The 19,998-nt window shown below is 37.2% G+C and overlaps 1 protein-coding gene across 1 annotated transcript in view; it reads right to left on the reverse strand.

Annotated features, from left to right (window-relative positions):
- Positions 1-19,998, reverse strand: part of LRP1B (LDL receptor related protein 1B) — a 1,771,065-nt gene that overhangs the window by 736,818 nt on the left and 1,014,249 nt on the right. The window contains exon 21 of the mRNA XM_004375116.1: positions 7,930-8,112. Within this exon, the coding sequence (XP_004375173.1) occupies positions 7,930-8,112 (183 nt within the window). The remainder of the gene's footprint in view (positions 1-7,929; positions 8,113-19,998) is intronic.

A 19,998-nucleotide genomic window follows, 5' to 3' on the forward strand; every position in this document is an offset into this window, starting at 1 on the left:
ATATTCTTTCCTAGTTGTTATTTTCTCTTTGAGGAACCCCCACATACTATATTAATATTTTTTTTTAGACTGCTGTCTAATTTTCACTTAATTTTGAGTAAACTCACTTTGAAATGATTGACATTCAAGGCTGACTTAATTTTTTATTTTTTATTGCACTTTAGATGAAGGTTTACAGAGCAAATTAGTTTCTCATAAAACAATTAATACACATACCATTTTGTGACATTTGTTGCCAACCCCACAACATGTCAACACTCTCCCCTGCTCGACCTTGGGTTCGCCATTACCAGCTTTCCTGTCCCCTCCTGCCTTCTCGTTCTTGCCCCAGAGCTGGTGTGCCCATTTAGTCTCATTTTGTTTTACAGGCCTGTCTAATCTTTGGTTGAAGGGTGAACCTCAGGAGTGATTCAGTACTGAGTTAAAAGGGTGTCCAGGGGCCATACTCTCGAGGTTTCTCCAGTCTGTCAGACCTGTAAGTCTGGTCTTTGTTTGTGAGTTTCCATTTTGTTCCACATTTTTCTCCAGCTCTGTCTGGGACCCTCTACTGCGATCCCTGTCAGAGCAATCGGTGGTGGTACAAGGACACCATCTAGTTGTGCTGGACTCAGTCTGCTGGAGGCTGTGGTAGTTGAGGTCCATTAGTCCTTTGGGGTAATCTTTCCCTTGTGTCTTTGGTTGTCTTCATTCTCCCTAGCTCCAGATGGGGTAGGGACAGTGCAGTATCTTAGATGACCACTCACAAGCTTTTAAGACTCCAGATGTTATTCATCAAAGTAGGATGTAGAACATTTTCTTTAGAAACTATGTTGTGCCAGTTGAGCTAGATATCCTCCAAGACCATGGTCTCCAGCCAGACTGACTTTCTTAAACAGAGTTTTTTCATGTATTTTAGCATTTTGGTTTGCAATCTCATGTCAGATAGGAGCTTTCATTTTTCTCTCTGATTTTAAAGGTAGGCAGTTCAAACTCACCCAGCAGTGCCTCAGAAGAAAGGTCTGGTGATCAGCTTCTATAACAATTACAACCAAGACAACCTTATGGAGCAGTTCAACTCTGTAACACATGAGGTGGCCATGAGCTTGAATCCACTCGGCAGCAGTTTTTTTGTTTTTTCTCTTTTTAAACGTGTCTACTCTTCTCTACCTACAGTGTGTTGCTGCTTACACTTCAGCCCATCATTACCAGCAGTACTCCTGGTTCAAAAATACATATTTGGTTTTTGTGGGATTTTATTTCAATACGTTATTGGATTTTTAGAAGATTTGGTATCTAAACCAGCCAAAGGCTATGTGTGTGTCTTCTCACCTCTGTAGGCGCACAACTTCATTGAAGTCACCAACCTAGGCAGCAACAGACAACTTTTTTTTATTTTAATTCTCCATTCAAAAGCAAGTGGAGTCCCATTTCAGTTTCTGATTTCCAGCAGTTAGCCTGGCTAGTGTCCCACTACATGTGGGACTGCTTTATTTCCTGTTAACCCTAAGATCTACCACCTGTCATCTCTGCTAGCCTCCATGCCCAAGCCAACTGGGCACTCAGCTTCAGCACAGCTCACCATTTGATACTCTGTTTTATTTCTATTCCTCAAAGATAAATTTTGTTTGCTAGTAAGGTTATATCTTTCTCATTTCTCTGTTGTATTTTGTCATCATTTCCATGTGTTTTGAGCAAAATGGAGAGGGATTTCAAAGTGTGAACTTAAAATTTCAGCTTGGCCTTAATTTCTTTCTTATTCCTTCTTCATCATATTATAGCATTTTATTGTGCAAATGCACTATTATTATTAGTTTCTCTATCGATGCAAATTAGATTATTTCTAATATTTTACTATTGAAAAACAAAATGCTGCATTGAAAATGCTTATGCATATATCTTTATATACGCCTGCTGTTCTTCACAGGAAATCATGGAACTAGGACCTGTTGCCTTCAAGTCAATTCCAACTCACAGTGACCCTACAGGAGAGAGCAGAACTGCCCCATAAGGTTTCCAAGGAGCACCGGGTGGATTCAAACTGCCGACCTTTATGGTTAGTAGCTGAACTCTTAACCACTAACCACTACGCCACCAGGGTTTCCCTGGAAGTAGGAAGGCTGGGTAAAATTTACATTCCAACCAACTGCTGTAGAGTGTATTTTCCCCCTAAATTTGTCATCACTATATAATACCAAACTTTTGTTTTTCCCTATCTGAAGAATGGCATTTCTGAGTTTCTTTTCCACCAGGGGTGAACTTGAAATTTTCTCACTTGATTCCCCAACTATAATATAATTGCAATTTGTTGGGCTGGGGTGCAAAGACCAGGTGTGGGAGGATACAGTTTTTGGTTAATAATAGGTCCTTTTTCCATTAAACCAAAATCCGTTGCATGGAGTCTACTCTGACTCACAGCGACCCTATAGGAGAGAGTCGAACTGCCCTCATAGGGTTTCTAAGGCTGTAATCTTTATGGAAGCAGACTAGCACATCTTTCTTCCACGGTGGCAGCTGGCGGGTTCCAACAACCGATCTTTTGGTTAGCAGTGACTTCCTAACCACTGTGCCACCAGGGCTCCTTCCTTTTACATTAGAAACTCTGAAATGATAGTGGCTATACTATACTTTAAGGTAATTTAAATCTCATTCCTTTCTTTATATGAATAAAGAAACTTATTAATGTGCCTAAATGTAACACTAGAGGTGGCAACTTATGTGTAAAGGGAAAAAAAACACTGAAACCACCAAATGCATATTGATTACCCTGGAACCTCGTAAGTGCCAAAGCTAGCATTTAAGAAATTTTAAAAAAATAAATATGAATTCTGGATTGAACATTTTGGGTAGTTTAAAGATCTTTGTCAGCTTGTAAAATTGAGAGTTCAATTGAGGTAAATAAAAAATACCAAAAAGATTACAGATGTATACATATTTTTAATCTAATGCTTATATTTATGATTCACTCTGATGTCCAAAATGCTCATAAAGATCTATTATAAGTATGCATACTTAATTGTAAATTAGTATTTACCAAATAGTTTGACACATCGTGGTTTACTACATTTAAACTACAGATTAAGTTAGAAGCAGATAGATGTTTAAAATATTAACTTTCACATTTCCCTTTTAAGGTATAACATGAGTTTTATTGTAGTACTACTCTCTATCATTAAGTTGGGGTTTACATGATAATTATTTGATATAAACATGTGACGTTTTATTAATGACTTTATTAAAATGGATAATTCAAATCCCAAGTCAACACATATAAAAGTGTCTCTCAGATCCAGTTCTCCAAAGATAGTCATCCTTATCATACTTCAGATTTATTTTTAAGTTGAGCCGTATTTAGAGGAAGCTGTTTTGTAAGACTTCATTGCAAAATATCAATAAACACATATTAAATCACAAACCCTTGAAATTTTCTATTAACTTTACTTACCCCTGTTATTTATTATTTATGTTTTCTCTGCACATTTTCTGTCTATAGAGAGTTCAAACCAATTTTTACTAGCATATAGCTTTTAGAACTTACGTTGTTATGAAGCTCTTTATAATTTCTTTCTTCAGAGAGAAATTGAAGCCTAGTTTTATGTCTCACATTTACATTTAATGATTGGCAACCCTAGTGAAATAACTCTAAATTAATATAGCACTTAAGCTTTTTACCTTGATTCAGTACTACATATTGCATAAGTGAATTATTTGAGATTCCTATAATTTTATATTTTTTATCAAAAAAATAGACAACAAAGCTTTATTAGGGATCAGAAAACCCAACATTAATAATTAGCATTCGTCTAAAAATGCATAATGATAAATTTCTATTTCTATAGCCTATTATTATTTTATCTCAAGTAGCCTGTCACCTTTTTTTAAATTTCTTATTTATACATGGGATTATATTTTGATATATTAATCATAAGAAAGATAAGTTGAAATTTCAGAACTCCCTGAAAACTTGTAAGTAGGTGTAGTATTTTTTATGAGAAGGAGCAGTAGCATGAAAGACAATGTTGGAGCATTGCAGTAGGTGGGAGAGCTGGAAGTGAAGGTAAACAGCTAAGCCATGCTTTCTTCAGCTGCTGCCAGCCAGGTGCTGCCAAATACTTTGCCCAAAAGTAGGTTGGCACTTATAGAAAAAATATATTTTATGTTAAATTTGCTAAATTTAAGGTTTATATCCAATTAAACTCAGGATTTTCAATATTTTGTTCTATGACATCCTTGTCGCTTCTTATTTATATACATGTTAAAGACTTTGTGCTGATATGTTTTAACATTAACCAAAACAGTCAAATGCCAGAAGTAAAATGAAGGGAAATCTGCAATACATATATGTAGTCGATATATATATGGAGCCCTGGTGGCACAGTGGTTAAGAGCTATGGCTGCTAAGAATAATGTTAACCTGAGTCAAATAATTGTCTCTTTGGCATTAGAATTAGCCTATTTAAAAAACAAGGGGTCCCTGTTTGGCACGATGGTTAAGATCTCGACTACTTGCTGAAAGGTTGGCCGTTCAAGCCCACCCAAGGGTGCCTTAGAAGACAGGCCTAGTGATTTTCTTCTGAAAGGTCGCAGCCTTGAAAATCCTATAGAGTAGTTTTACTCTGCACACATGAGGTCACCGTGAGTCGAAAGTGACTCAACAATAACAATAACAATAGCAACTAACAATAACAACAAGTGTAAAAAATAAACCAACAAACAAAAACTTTTTTTTCAGCCAATAGTCCATTCAGTTAACCACTTATCAATCTTCAGACCAAATATTCTTTAGTGTTTACAATTTGCCAAGTCCTGGGTTAGGTACTGGAAGAATACAGGCAGTTAAGCTTACAATATACTGGAAAGAAAGACGCAGATGATTATTATAATAACATAATAAGAGGGGCGGGAAGGAAGAGGAAAAGGGGGTTAATGGTGATGAAAAAATCGCATTGATTAAGGGTATAGTTGTACAGCCAATTATTGTAATTGCTGTCAATAAGTTGTATACCTGTAAAAAGTTGAATTGGAAAAAGTTGTGTGATAGATATACTTGCAACGATGACAAAAAAAAAAAAGTAGCTGCTGCGGTACAACTCAACACCTCATAGAATTTGCCTCCTTGGTTTGGAGGTTTAGGGTTATTGTTTCATGGGACATCTCTTAATTGGCCTAATAAGCTGTTTAGTGCTTCTGTTCTACCTCCTAGGTCATTGGCTAGTGCCTGGGGTCTTAAAAGCTTGCAAGCAGCCATACAAGGCACAACAATTGGTCTCTATTCCCTTGGAGCAAGAGAGGAAAATGGAGAGTCAGGAATAGGAGGAGGATATGGAATATGTGGCTAACAGCCTCCAGGAACAACCGCCGCCTTTGCTATGAGACCAGAACTGGATGCTGCCTGGCTACCATTGTTGAACATTTTGATCAAAGATTCCAAAGAAGAATCCTGATCAAAGGGGGGGAAATGTAGAAGAGAATTTCAAATTCTCATGGACTCCAGACTTTCTGGAGCCATGGAGGGTGGATGAACCCCTGAAACTATTGCTCTGAAACCAAAAATATCCCCTGAAGTCATCTTAAAACCAAATACTAGTTTAGCTTAACTAATAAAAAAGGCCTGCCTTAAACATTATGTTCTTTTATGGTCTACCTATACGGGATCAAATTGACAACAGCAACTCTAAAGATTAGATAGGAATCTTAGGGGACAGAATTTATGTTAATGAAGAAGGAACAACTCAGAAAAGAATGGTGAGAATGGTTGCACAACTCAAAGAAAGTAATCAGTGTCACTAAATTGTACGTGTAGAAACTGTTGAATCGGTGTATGTTTTGTGTGTATATGCCCAACAACAATAAAATAAATAAAATTTAGAAAAAGAAAGTAATATCACATTTTCATGCAAAAAATGCACACCTGCTACATTTCTTTGCCAATAGCTCCCTCCCCTCTGTGAGGTATTTTCGTAAGCGCCGCTATGCCAATTTTTTTTCCCATGTTGCTGTAAAAAAAAAATTAGCATAGCACACTTACAAAAATACCTCATGGGGAATGGGGAGGGTGCAGTTGGCAAACATAGAAGATGTGTGTTATTTGCATAAAAATAAGGTAAGTGCCATGCCTCCTGGGAGCACTTGGAAGCAGCTCCTGGGCCTGGCTGACTGTGGGGTAGGGATCAGGGATGAAGAGAGTGGCAACGGAGCTGGTGAATGTGGCCTTTGTAAGAATTAACCACAATCTGAAATTTAATAAACTTAACTTTGCAACATGTTATTAAAATATTGTGCGTCTTTCCAAATATGACAGCAAACTATTCGTGAAGGTTTATGTCTCCACCAAGGTAGAATTTTTAAAGGACATCTTTTTGTTCATCCGTGTCAGCAGTTTCTTATTCATATGCATGTTAAAGACTGTGGGCTGATGTTTCAACATTAATCAAAATGAGTTTTGTTCCAAAAAGAATATGTTTAAACTTTACATCACATTTTCCTAACCAATAACTCCAGAACTAAGACTAATAATTCAAAAGAGTTGCATAATTGTGGAAAATGTTGTTGGAAAAACGACACTTTGTAAACACAACTGCCTCACTAAGAACATCCTTCAGTAGTATTTATCTACGCCAATGTTAGCTTATATTTCTTTATTTATTTCTTATTTGAATGCTTAATTGCAACAGGAGGTATGTTTAAGAAAAGCAACAGAATATCTTTTTTTTTATCTTCAAATGCCCATTGGGATGTGGTTCCTACATTGTTTGCTTACTTGCAGCTGTGATAGCTTTTCATGTCTACCTTTTTGTTGGAATATTTAATAGGTGAAAATAGGAAGCACTAAGAACTCATGATTAAGCAATTCAAAAGAAATTTCACATTAAAAAGAAATCCTGGAGATGATTCAAGAGTACATCCTAAAATCTAAAGAAAATTCTTTCCATGGGTTATTTGAGTGATGATCCCAAACATTTCACATATTATACCAAACTTGGTAATTGTAATCTGTTTCTCTAAATCTCAACTCATCAGTTGGAATAGAGAGCGCAATAAAAAAGTTAGTTTATCATGTCAAATTGACCTCACTATATGCAGAAAAACAAAATGGAAAAGTTATACTAATAGAATACCTTCATAAGAAATAATTACAAGTTAAAAGCCTCAGTGACTCTGAGTAATTAAAGGTTTGAATGACAGTCATCCTAATGCGATCAAGCAAGATTCCAATAAAATTTGAGAAACTAGTTCAAAATAAATGTATTCAATTCTGTCTTTCCTTTCTAGCCATCTTCATTTAAATTTTAGGGTGAATCTCTCTATGGAAAGAGGAATGTTGTCTGTGAGATTAGCAGTCCTGTCTCTTTCTTGACTCTGAAATTCCAGCCTCTGAATGTTGATTGTTGTAGTTATTAGGGGCCCCCAAGTGCAACAAAACAAAATGCCTCCCAATCTTGCACCATCCGCATGGTGAGCTGAGCTGAGAATCAGACCATCGGCTGTCTTAGTCTGGAAGCTCCACCAAAATCTGTTCAGTATCATAAGCAACATGTGTGCTTGAGGTGCACTGGCCAGGAACTGAACTTGGGTTTCTCACATGAGAGGCAAAAATTCTCTCACTGAACCACCACCGCCCCCGTGAATCCAGGCTTCATGATTTCAAATCCTGATTCTGTCATGCTCATTTTGTAAACTTGAGCAAGTTAACAACTTCTCTGTGTCTCTGTTTTCTCACTGTGCTATTGGGAGGAAGAAATGAGTTAATGCAGAGAACGTTCTTTGTACAGTGCCAGACTCATAGATCATTCTCAATAAACGGTAGCTATTATTACTGATATAAAAGATGAACTAACCTACCAAAAAAGACAAGAATATTTTTTACAAAGCGAGATATGGATTGAGGTTAGGCCAAAAGGATTCAACATCCAGGAAGCCCAAGGTATAAACTGAAACCAATGTTCAGCTTACCTGTGCTCCGACACGAAAACTTGGTTTTGTGATCACATAATCGTATGGTACCATTGCAGCCTTTCTCGTCACTGCCATCTTCACAATCTTTTTCCCCATCACAGTGCCACAGATGGGGAATGCAGTTTCCATCAGGGTGGCATTGAAATTCATTCCCATTACAACCAGCAGGAGAACGAATCTCTTAAATTGAAATGAGGTAGAGAAAGGCAGAGAGGGGAAGACGGGAAAAATTATGATTTTACTTGATAATTTTTTCACTTTTTCTTTCTTCAGGCAATATATCATGCTTGACAGAGTAAATTTGTACTTAAGTTGTATACTAGCTATAACACTCTCAGGTATTTTCAAATTCATTTAAAAGATGTTAATAGTCAGAGAAAATATTTCTTGCTTCCCACAGAATTCCTGAAAGTGCCATATAAATACATTAAGAGAGAGGGAAAGAACAAGGGAGAGAATGTGTGGATATTTTGCTTGTGATTTCAATTAGTGTCTTAAGAATGAGATCTTTTAAGGCTTTTCTCCATGGCACATAAATGAGGTCTTGCCTTCTACTCCTGATGATTACACTTTGGTTGTTCTTTTGACATTTCTCTGTGTAATTTCTCTCAGACTATTAAGAGGTAAAAAAAAAAATTTAAACACAATAAATACTTTCTGATAAACAAAATAAAAATTTTAAAGAATAACATGCAAAATTTTGAAAAAAAAGATAGCCCACATATGGGACACATATTCTTTGTAACATAAGTTTTCAATTTTGGAATCAGAAAAACAGACCTTTACACATAAGAATTTAATGAGGCACTATGCATTCAAATTCAATATATCAATTAATAATTCATATAGTGCCAGATAACACTCTTCTCCAAAACCTGCTGACTGAAAATATAGGTTAAATTCTGAAGCTAAGCATAAACAGGAATAAAGAAATGCATAGATATAGTAATACAGATGTTTTACAGGATAGCAATTGAATATGACCATAATCAACAGTTTATTAAAATTATATTAATATCTAATATCATGAAAAATTATATTAACTAGTATCACCAAACACTGTTGTAAAATAAAGATTTTAGTATACATTTTTCCTAAGTTCAGAGTTTTAAGGTAACTAATTTATTGCTTATCTCTTATAACTGTATGCAGCAATTAATTTACATTATACCTATAATAGTAATTAATCTATGTAATTATGACAAATTTGAAGCAAGTTCATGTGAGTTACCCATTACTTAATGTGCTGGTTTGGTAAGGGTCATGTGGTTATGTGTTAGGATTAGATTCACTTACAGTCAAAGCTAATAATAGGATTTGAATCACCAAGGCAGCTACTTAATCTTTTGAAACCTCTATTTGTTCACCTGGAAAGTAGAGAGCCTATGGAGTTGTTGTAAGAATTAAATTAGATGTCTGTAAAATGATTAGCTTAACTATAAGGGATTTTTGTTGTTGTTATTTTCTAAAATATAACTCATTCAGTTCCCGATTAAGTTGTTTATTTACTTGATGACTTTCAACAATTACTGTAGGCCAGGTTGCTATTGTTGTCAGATTCCAACCCAAGACGACCTCGTGAGCAGAGTAGAACTGCTCCATAGGGTTTTTAAAGGCTATGACCTTTTGGAAGCAGATCGTTGTCCTGTTCTCCAAGGTGCCTCTGGGTGGGTGCGAACTGCCAATCTTTCGGCCGGTAGTTGAGTGCTTCACTGTTTGCGGCACCCAGGGACTCCAACATACACACACACACACACACACACACACACACACGCACACACACGCACATTCTTATATTCCTTCGCTCCGCACCTCTCATCCCACCCCCTCACGATAAACTAAAAATATTCCAAATCTATTTATCAACCTCTGTTAGAATTGGGTGGTGTTGATGTTTAGGAATGCTGCCCTCTTCTGCCAGAAAATACTGAAAAAGTCATGGGTTTTATTTCTTTTTAACTTTCTTGCCAAATGAAACCAGCTTCTGTTAGCAGTTGTTTCTCCCTGGATGGGGAGTTGTATTCCTCTGAGGAGCCTGTGATGAGCTTTCCAACCTGAGCTCCAAAACTGTGTGGTTCCCCAGAGCCCCAGGTTCCTAAGCTTCAGGGCTTGGCACACGATCTATCTTTGCAATATGCTTGTCCCAATGGAGTGTTAAAATGATGACTATGTTTATGTGTATATATTCATGCTGTTTTACTGTTGTGTATTCATGCTACTGAGGCTGGTTATATTTTAACTAATGCAATTTGATTGTATTTTTGCCCTGAAGCTATTTAAACCAAACATGCAACTTGGGAAATCTAATAAATAAATAAACGCAAAACCCTGGAGAAAATGTGGCAACCAATGGTGAAATTAATATCAGTATTTAGATGAATTCACTGTGACTAAATATTTGCAGTTAGAAAACTAGGAATTGTACAGAGATAGAAAAGATTTTTTTTTCCCTTCCTAAAGTTAAAAAAAAATGGAAATCAGGATTGTAGAAATTATATTTACACTACATTTTTGTCATCAGAATACATTTTTTGCTTTATAAAGAATGCTAAGACCTCCCTGAGAAAATAGCTAATAATGATAAGACATATACAATGAACTATTTAAATCGTGAGACCAGTCTGGGGTGGGAGGGGAGGGCTTTTCCTTTTTCATTTTTTCATTTAATGGAGTTTATACCTTAACCTGTTATTCGTTGTAAAGTGCCTTGAAAAGTAAAAAGCACTATATATTACATGTGTACAAAGCTCCCTGCATTTCCTCTAATCACCATGTGTCAGTCTTTGCTCTGTTCCAAGCTTTGCAACGAATCACTATGTATTAATTCCCACTCCTATGTAGGCTGTTTGCTCCAGACTCCCAGACATTCTTTACCAGCCCAGAAACTAATAAGAAGCTGGTTTGGCAGCATGTCAGTAGCTTCATTTCCTTTACCAGCAGATTGCAGACATAGCCTTTGTCTGCTCCTGCCTGAAGAGAGCCTTAATATTCCCCTAAGGACGTTGACACCTTTGAGTTGTGGCGTCGGCAAAGAATATCGAATATACCATGGACTGCCAAAAGAAAGAAAAAATCTGTCTTGAAAGAAGTACAGACAGAACGCTCCTTAGAAGCGAGGATGGTGAGACTGCATATCAATTACTTTCAACGTGTTATTAGGAGGACCAGTCCTTGGAGAAGGGCACCATGTTTGGTAAAGTAGAGGGTTGGCAAAAAAGAGGAAGACCCTCAACAAGATGGATTGACAGAGCGGCTGCAATAATAGGCTCAAGCATAACGACGATAGTGAGGATGGCACAGGACAGCGCGGTGTTTTGTTCTGTTGTACATAGGGTCTCTGTGAGTAGGAACCAACTGAACAGCACCTAATAACAAGGAGGTTAGGTTTCCCCTCCCCTGGTTTCTAGAAGGAGTCTCTGGGTGGTGCAATTGGTTAAGCACTTGCTACAAACAGAAAGGGTGGCAGTTTGAATCCACCCAGAAACACTTTGGAAGAAAGGCCTGGCAATCAAAAACCCTATGAAGCACAGTTCTATTCTGACACAGTGGGGTTGTCATGAGTTGTAATCAGCTTGACAGCAATTAGTTTGGGGTTTTTGGTTTCTAGAAATCCCAAAGGATAAAGTTGCTTGTTAAAACCTATCTCCTAACCCTGAGCTGACTGGCTGGAGTTGTGTTGGGGGTAGTGGGGGTATGCAGTCCTATGCTTCCCCATGTTATATGGGACAGAATCCCCAGGAGATGTTGCTTGTCTGATGATGCCATGAACTCTGCTGTGAATTATCAGTGAAGTCAAGCCTGGTCATCCCCCTTAAATTAACTTGTTCCCATCCCATTCGACCTTGATGACTACCTGCAGGTCAACATGATTTACCATATTTCTTGGTTTATTATTTCCACCTGTCTTTCCTCCTCCCACCCCACACACTTCCACAGCATGTTTTTTGTGCTTTGGCTTTTATTTCAACAAATTCAATTTTACCCTCATATGGAGCCCTGGTGGCACAGTGGTTAAGAGTTACAGCTGCTAACCAAAAGGTCAGCAGTTCAAATCCACCAGTCACTCCTTGGAATCCCTATGGGGAAGTTCTACTCTGTCCTATAGGGTTGCCATGAGTTGGAATTGACTCAATGGCAACAGGTTTGGTTTTTGGTTTATGTAAACCCCACTGGAGTTTATGCTGATAAGAAGTTGGATGGGAGCTTCAAAACCACTTAATGCTATATGGGATTTAATGGTAAATTTAATAATAAAAAAGAGACCAGATTTCAAATCTTTACATGCCTACTGTCTGGGTCAGTTACAAAAGTTGAATAGACACTCAAATAATATGTTGAAGCAGATAATTCAGGGTACTAAACATCAACCCAGAAATTATTACTGAAGTGCAATCTACCAAAAATAAAGAAAAAATTGTTTTATTTCATCAAAATATTGTTTTTAAATCTGACATACTTCTTTTAATATCTAAATTTTAACAAGAATATAATATATCATAGGATCTATGAACATTATGTAAAGAAAAGTGAACAGAAAGTGATACTCTGTTCAACTGCCTTATGTAATTTGAGAAATCTAGGTTTCCATTCAGTGTGCAAATTAATTAATCATCTTAACAGATATGTTAGATATCGTATATTAAGTAAAACAAATTGCAATATCAGTATTTTAATTTGGAATTTCCTCTGTGGCTTAACAAAAAGCGCCTAGCTAATAATAGGCCCCAAAATATTTACCAGAAAAAAATAAGGGAACAATGGCATTATTTAATTTGGTATTTAAAAATAATGTAGATCATTACTATGTAGAAAGAATGTATGTGAGTATACATATATTAGATATATGTATGAGGAGGGGAAAGAAAATACCATTTTAAAAATTATTAATGGTTAATCTCTTCTTTCTTTGGCCCTTTCTTCTCCAGAAAAGTTGACATTCTGCCTTTGTCCCATAAATTTGAAGTTCTAATCAAGCATGGGCATAAATCTGGCGATAAAAAAAGTATTCAGGAGTGTAGTTCATTTGGAGTTCCTAGGTGGTAAAAATAGTTAATGCGCTTGGCTACTAACACAACTGTTGAAGGTTTGAGTCCACCCAGAAGCAGCTTGGAAGAAAGATCTGGTGACCTACTTCTAACAAATCAACTACTGAAAATACTATAGAGCACAGTTCTCCCCTGACAACACATAGGGTCTCCATGTGTTAGAATTGTTTGAAAATGTTGCCATCAAGTCAATTACAACTCATGGCGACCCCATGTGTTACAGAGTGGAACTACTCCACAGGATGTTCTTGGCCCAATGGCAGTCGTTCTACTCTGTCCTTACAGGTTCGCTATGAGTCAGAACTGACTTGATGGCAACAGGTTTTTTTTTTTGGTTTAATCTTTAGAGAGCGTATCACCAGCTACTGTGGTGGGTTCGAACTGCCAACCTTTAGGCTAGTTGTTGTTCTTGTTGTGTGCTGTCGAGTCAGTTTTGACTCCTAGCAAACCTAGATACAACAGAACGAAACACTGCCTGGTCCTGCACCATCCTCATAATCCTTGTTATGTTTGAGACCATTGTTGCAGCCACTGAGTCAATCCATCTCAGTGAGGGATTTCCTCTTTTCTGCTGACCCTCTACTTTACCAAGCATGATGTCTTTCTCCAGTGACTGGTTCAACCTGATAACATGTCTAAAGTAAGTGAGATGAAGTCTCACCATCCTTGCTTCTAAGGAGCATTCTGGCTGTACTTCTTCCAAGATTTGTTCGTTCTTTTGGTAGTCCATGGTATATTCAATATTCTTTGCCAGCACCATAAATTCAAAGGCATCAACTCTTCTTCATTCTTCCTTATTTATTTTCCAGCCTTCAAATGCATATGAGGCCACTGAAAATACCATGGCTTGGGTCAGGTGCACCTTAGTCCTCAAAATGACAGCTTTACTTTTTAACGCTTTAAAGAGGACTTTTGCAGTAGATTTACCCAATGCAATATGTCACTTGATTTCTTGATGGCTGCTTCCATGGGCATTGATTGTGGATCTAAGTAAAATTAAATCCTTGACAACTTCAATCTTTTCTCCATTTATCTTGACTTTGTTAATTGGTTCATTTGTGAGGATTTTTATTTTCTTAATGTTGAGGTGCAATCCATACTGAAGGCTGTAGTCTTTGATCTTCATCAGTAACTGCTTCAGGTCCTCTTTGCTTTCAGCAAGCAAAGTTGTATTATCTGCATATCATAGATTGTTAACAAGTCTTCTCCAATCCTGATGCCGCATTGTCCTATATAGTCCAGTTTCTTGGATTATTTGCTCAGCATACAGACTGAATGAGTGTGGTGAAAGGATACAACCCTGATGTACAACTTTCCTATATTTACATCAGGCAGTATCCCCTTGTTCTGTTCGAATGACTGCCTCTTGGTCTGTGTACAGGTTCCTCATGAGCACAGTTAAGTGTTCTGGTACCATTCTTCACAATGTTTTCCACAAGTTGTTATGATCCACACAGTCAAATACCTTTCTGTAGTCAATAAAACACAGGTAAACATCTTTCTGGTATTCTCTGCTTTCAGCCAAGATCCATCCGACATCAGCAATCATATCCTTTGTTCCTGGTCCTCTTCTGAATATGGTTTGAATTTCTGGCAGTTCCCCATTGATGTACTGCTGCAACTGCTTTTGAATGATCTTCAGCAAATTTCTACTTGCCTGTGATGTTAATTATATTGTTCAATAATTTCCACATTCAGTTGGATCACCTTTTGTCTTAGTCATCTAGTGCTGCTCTAACAGAAGTACCACAAGTGGATGGTTTTAATGAAGAGAAGTTTATTTCCTCACAAAGTAGGCTAAAATCCAAATTCAGGGCATCAGCTCCAGGGGAAGGCTTTTACTCTCTGTCAGCCTTCTTCTCTTCGGTGTTCCCCCGGACTAGGAGCTTCTTGGCACAGGGACCCCGGTCCAAAGGACACACTCTGCTCTGGCATTGCTTTCTTGATGGTATAAGGTCCCCAACTCTCTGCTTGCTTCCCTTTCCTTTTATCTCTTGAGAGATAAAAGGTGGTGCAGGCCACACCCCAGGGAAACTCCCTTTACATTGGATCAGGGATGTGACCTGGGTAAGGGTGGTTTTACAATCCTACCCTAATCCTCTTTAACATAAAATTACGATCACAAAATAGAGGCCAACCACATAATTCTGGGAATCATGGCCCCACCAAATTGATACACACATTTTTTAGGGGACATAATTCAATCCATGACACCTTTCTTGGGAATGGGCGCTAATATGGATCTTTTCCAGTCGGTTGGCCAGGTACCTGTCTTTGAAATTTCTTGGCATAGATGAGTGAGCGCCTCCAGCGTTGCATCCATTTGTTGAAAAATCTTAACTGGTATTCCCTCAATTCCTGGAGCCTTGTTTTTCACCAATGCCTTTAGTGCAGCTTGGACTTCTTCCTTCAGTACTGTCGGTTCTTGATTGTATGCTACCTCCTGAAATGGTTGAACTTTGACTAATTCTTTTTGGTACAGTGACTCCGTGTATTCTTTCCATTTTCTTTTGATGCCCCCTGCGTCATTCAGTATTTTGCCCATATAATTCTTCACTACTGCAACTCCAGGCTTAAATTTTTTCTTTAGTTCTTTCAGCTTGAGAAATGCTGAGCGTGTCTTTCATTTTGGTTTTCGAACTCCAGGTCTTAGCACATGTCATTATATACTTTACTTTTTCTTCTCGAGGCGCCCTTGGAAATCTGTTCAGCTCTTTCACTTCATCGTTTCTTCCTCTCACTTTAGCTATTTTATATTCAAAAGCAAGTTTCAGAGTCTCTTCTGATATCCACTTTGGTCTTTTCTTTCTTTCCTGTCTTTTTAATGGCCTTTTTCTTTTTTCATGTATGATGTCCTCGATGTCATTCCACAACTTGTCTGGTCATACGCAAGTACTCAAGGTCGTGACTTTGACTCTCATTGACTTGCTCTAATTTTCTTCAGCTTTAACTTGAACTTGCATATGAGCAATTGATGGTCTCTTGTGCAGTTGACCCTTCGCCTTGTTCTGACTGGTGATATTGAACTTCTCCATTGTCTTTCCACAGATGTAGTCTATTTGATTCTTGTATATTCCATCTGGTAAGGTGTATGTGGATGTATATAATAGCCATTCATGTTGTTGTAAAAAAGGTATTTGCAGCAAATAAGTTGTTGGTCTTGAAAAATTCTATCATGCAATCTCCAGTGTCACTTCTATCACCAAGGCTATACTTTCCAACTGCTGATCCTTCTTTTTTGTTTCTAACTTTCACATTCCAATCACCAGTAATTATCAGTGCAATCTGATTGTATGTTTTATCAAGTTCAGACTGCAGAAGTTGGTAAAAATCTTCACTTTCTTCATCTTTGGCCTTAGTGGTTGGTGCGTAAATTTGAATAATACTCGTATTAACTGGTCTTCCTAGTAGGCTTCTGGATATCAACCTCTCACTAACAGCATTGTACTTCAGGATGAATCTTTAAATGTTCTTTTTGGTGATGAAGGCGATGCCATTCCTCTTCAATTTGTCATTCTCAGCATAGCAGACCATATGATTGTTTGATCAAAACGGCCAATATCAGTTCATTTCAACTCACTAACGCCTAGGATATCAATGTTTATGCATTCCATTTCATTGTTGATGACCTCTAGTTTTCCAGGATTCATACTTCTTACGTTCCACATTCCGGTTATTAATGGATGTTTACAGCTGTGTCTTCTCATTTTGAGTCATGTCACATCTGCAAATAAAGGTCCCAAGTGCTTGACTCCAATCATGTCATTAAGACAGACTCTACTTTGAGGAGGTAGCTCTTCCTTAGTCGTATTTTGAGTGCCTTCCAACCTGAGGGGCTTGTCTTCCGGCACTGTATCAGACAACGTTCTGCTGTTATTCATAAGGTTATCACTGGCCCATTTTTTCAGAAGTAGACTGCCAGATCCTTCTTCCTAGTCTGTCTTCGTCTGGAAGCTCCATTGAAACCTGTCCACCATGGGTGACCTTGCTGGTATTTGAAATACCAGTGACATAGCTTCCTGCATCACAGCAACAGGCAAGACACCACAGTATGACAAACTGACAGACGAGTGCTGGTTTAGGTTTGTAGTCGAGCGTGAATCATTTGTGCCACCCAGGGAAGCACAATGAATGTTTTTCTACTTGTGTTCTAAATCATAGTCAGCAAGCTGCAACCTGAAGAACAATCCTACCTGTTTTTGTAAACGAAATTCTATTGGAACCCAACCGCACTCATTTGTTTACATATTGTCTATGACTGCCTTCATGCTAAAGCAGAGATGGGTAGTTACAACAGAGATAGTATGATCTTCAAAGCCTAAAATATTTACTATCTGACCCATTATAGAAAAGGCTTGCTGACCCCTGTTCTAAATTCTGTTTATGATTCACAGAACATCCCATTAGAATGTAAACATATCAACAATGACAACAAAAATATGCTGTGCTGTAAGATCCTGATACCAGTGAATATTCCATACCTGGAACGTTGGAATAGTTTAAGTGGATGATTTTAAACACCAAAGTTATTTGTAGAAAGGTTTTGGATGTAGATCATGACAGTAGATTTGCTTTGGAAGCCCAAATGTCCACAAATACCAAGCCAGAATTCAAATAAATGCACTAACAAAAAGTGAATGAATCTGATCTTTACCGGGCAGGAATATAAAATATTTAAATTAAAGCTTCACAAAAAAAAAAAAAAAAAAAAAAAAAAGCTGACTTTTCAAATAATCTCTGAATAAATACCAAATATTTCGACAGGCAAAAGGCAAAGGCAAAGTTTTATCCCATTACTTATTTCCTTACTCTCACAAAAGCATAGCCACTACTCAATTACTGAAGTGAATTATTTTGTAGATTATTTATGCTCTTTGTCTTTTTTGTTTGTTTTCTGCTGAGTGTCTGAAGTCTTACCACTTCACTGATCATTAACTACTACTTGAGAACATGGGCTTAGAATTTAAAGATGATGGGAATTAATTCACTCTTGACGTTTTTCAGCTCTGTTAAAAGAGCTGGACAACAGGATGAGGTTCTTCATTAAAATCAGTTCTTTTTGTTATCTTTTGTTTAGTTATTAATTATACCTTTAAATATCATAAGATATATTACTCTGTTTAGCATTAAGGTGCATAATTATGCTTTTAATACAAAATTTACACTTATCTAGGAATAAGCGTGGATCCAATCAGAGGTGGATTAACCAGTAAGGGAGGTATGCACGAGCTTACATTAAACAAGGTACGCAAGGGCTTACTTTTGTTTACTTACCAATCTGTAGTGCACAATTTTACATGGGTTTCACCACATAAAAAAACGGTGAAATTGTGCACTACAGATTAGTAAGTAAGCACAAGTAAGCCTGTGTGTACTTTGCTTACTGGGTAATCCATCCCTAGACTCATTACTAATTTTCTACATAGTAAAAATGAGGATAATTGACTTCTTTCTTCCTGTTTTTATGAACCTTTTTCAATATTTTATTTTTTTCTGAATTACATTTAATTGATTCCTTCAAGTTTTCTTGATAAACACATTGCTGGGAACATTATAGATGCTCAAAACAGGCTTCGTTACTAATTGATTCAAAAGCCTTGAGCTGTCTTTGCTCTTGATGTAAAAGTCTTTTGCAGTATTAAGGTTAAAATGACCTTTAAAGGGATATTTTACTAGAAAACAAAAAGAAATTTCCTAAGGATAAAATCCATTCATAAGTAACATTATTTTGATATCTCAATTTGAACATTTATTCTAAGGAAAATAAATCAATCTGAGAGAATAAAGTTAAGCCAGAGAATTTGTATTTCATAGAAAATAGATATAATACTTCTTTAAAACAAGTTGGAATTTACATTTTCTAATTTTTAAATATTTTGTCAGGAAACAACATATATTTTTCATTAAAAGAGAATGGCCAAAGAACATTAGGACGGGAGATTGTATGATTTTGCTTAGTCTATAACATAATTTGCTAATTTTCCCAAATTCAAAGCCAATACTTTAGCGTCAAAACTATTCAGTAACAGAAAAAAATAGCCTTTTTTTTTTTTTTTTAGTAAAAAGGATTTGAAAGTATCATTGGAATATTTTCATAAAAGAAAAAACAGATGATAAGAGTTTTTGTACAGTATATATTGGTGTTTGGCTTGGTGTTTTCTCTGCTTCAGGAGTCAAATTCTGCCCAAAAAACCTGGTGGTCCAGCTGAGATGGGATATGATATATATCGGCTGTTAAAAGATCTTGGTTTTAATTTTCATTCTTTCCATGGCTAAATGTATAACTAAGTCTTTAACTGCAAATCAAGTTTTGATGCCTGCATTACTCTTAATAGATTCATCCTCCCCAGGTAGGATCTCTGACTATTTTTGGTTGGTAGTACTGCTCGCCCTCTAGAGATTTTCCACTGAGAATTTAGTACAATCATTTGAATCCAAAATCTCCCATGAAAATGCCTTTTTGTCTCTCCCTGCTAGAGATTCGGGTTTGATTCCTGGACAATGCACCTCATGGGTAGCCACCACCTGTCTGTCAGTGGAGATTTGCATGTTGCTAAGATGGTAAACAGGTTTCAGCCGAGCATCCAGACTAGGACAGACTAAAGAAAGGCCTGATGATCCTTCTGAAAATTAGCTAATGAAAACTCTATGGATCACAATGGTCATACCCTCAATCAATCATGGCAATGGCGCAGGACTATGCAGTGTTTCATTCCATTGTACGTGGGGTCACCAGGAGTTAGGGAAACTCCACAGCAGCTAACAACAACACCCTTATCACTCACGGAATCTCACCATTGGGTACTTACTGCTAAATAATAAATAACCAACTAGTTGCTGTTGAGTTGATTCTGACCCATGGCGACCTCATGTGTATCAGAGTAGAACTGTTCTCCATAGGGTTATCAATGGCTTATTTTTTGGAAGTAGATTGTCAGATATTTCTTTGAAGATGCCTCTAGGTGGACTCAAGCCTTCAACATTTTGGTTAGCAGTTGAGCCCATTAACCGTTTTCACCAC

Source organism: Trichechus manatus, unplaced genomic scaffold (genome assembly GCF_000243295.1).
Source record: "Trichechus manatus latirostris isolate Lorelei unplaced genomic scaffold, TriManLat1.0 scaffold00033, whole genome shotgun sequence".
Lineage (NCBI taxonomy): Eukaryota > Metazoa > Chordata > Mammalia > Sirenia > Trichechidae > Trichechus > Trichechus manatus.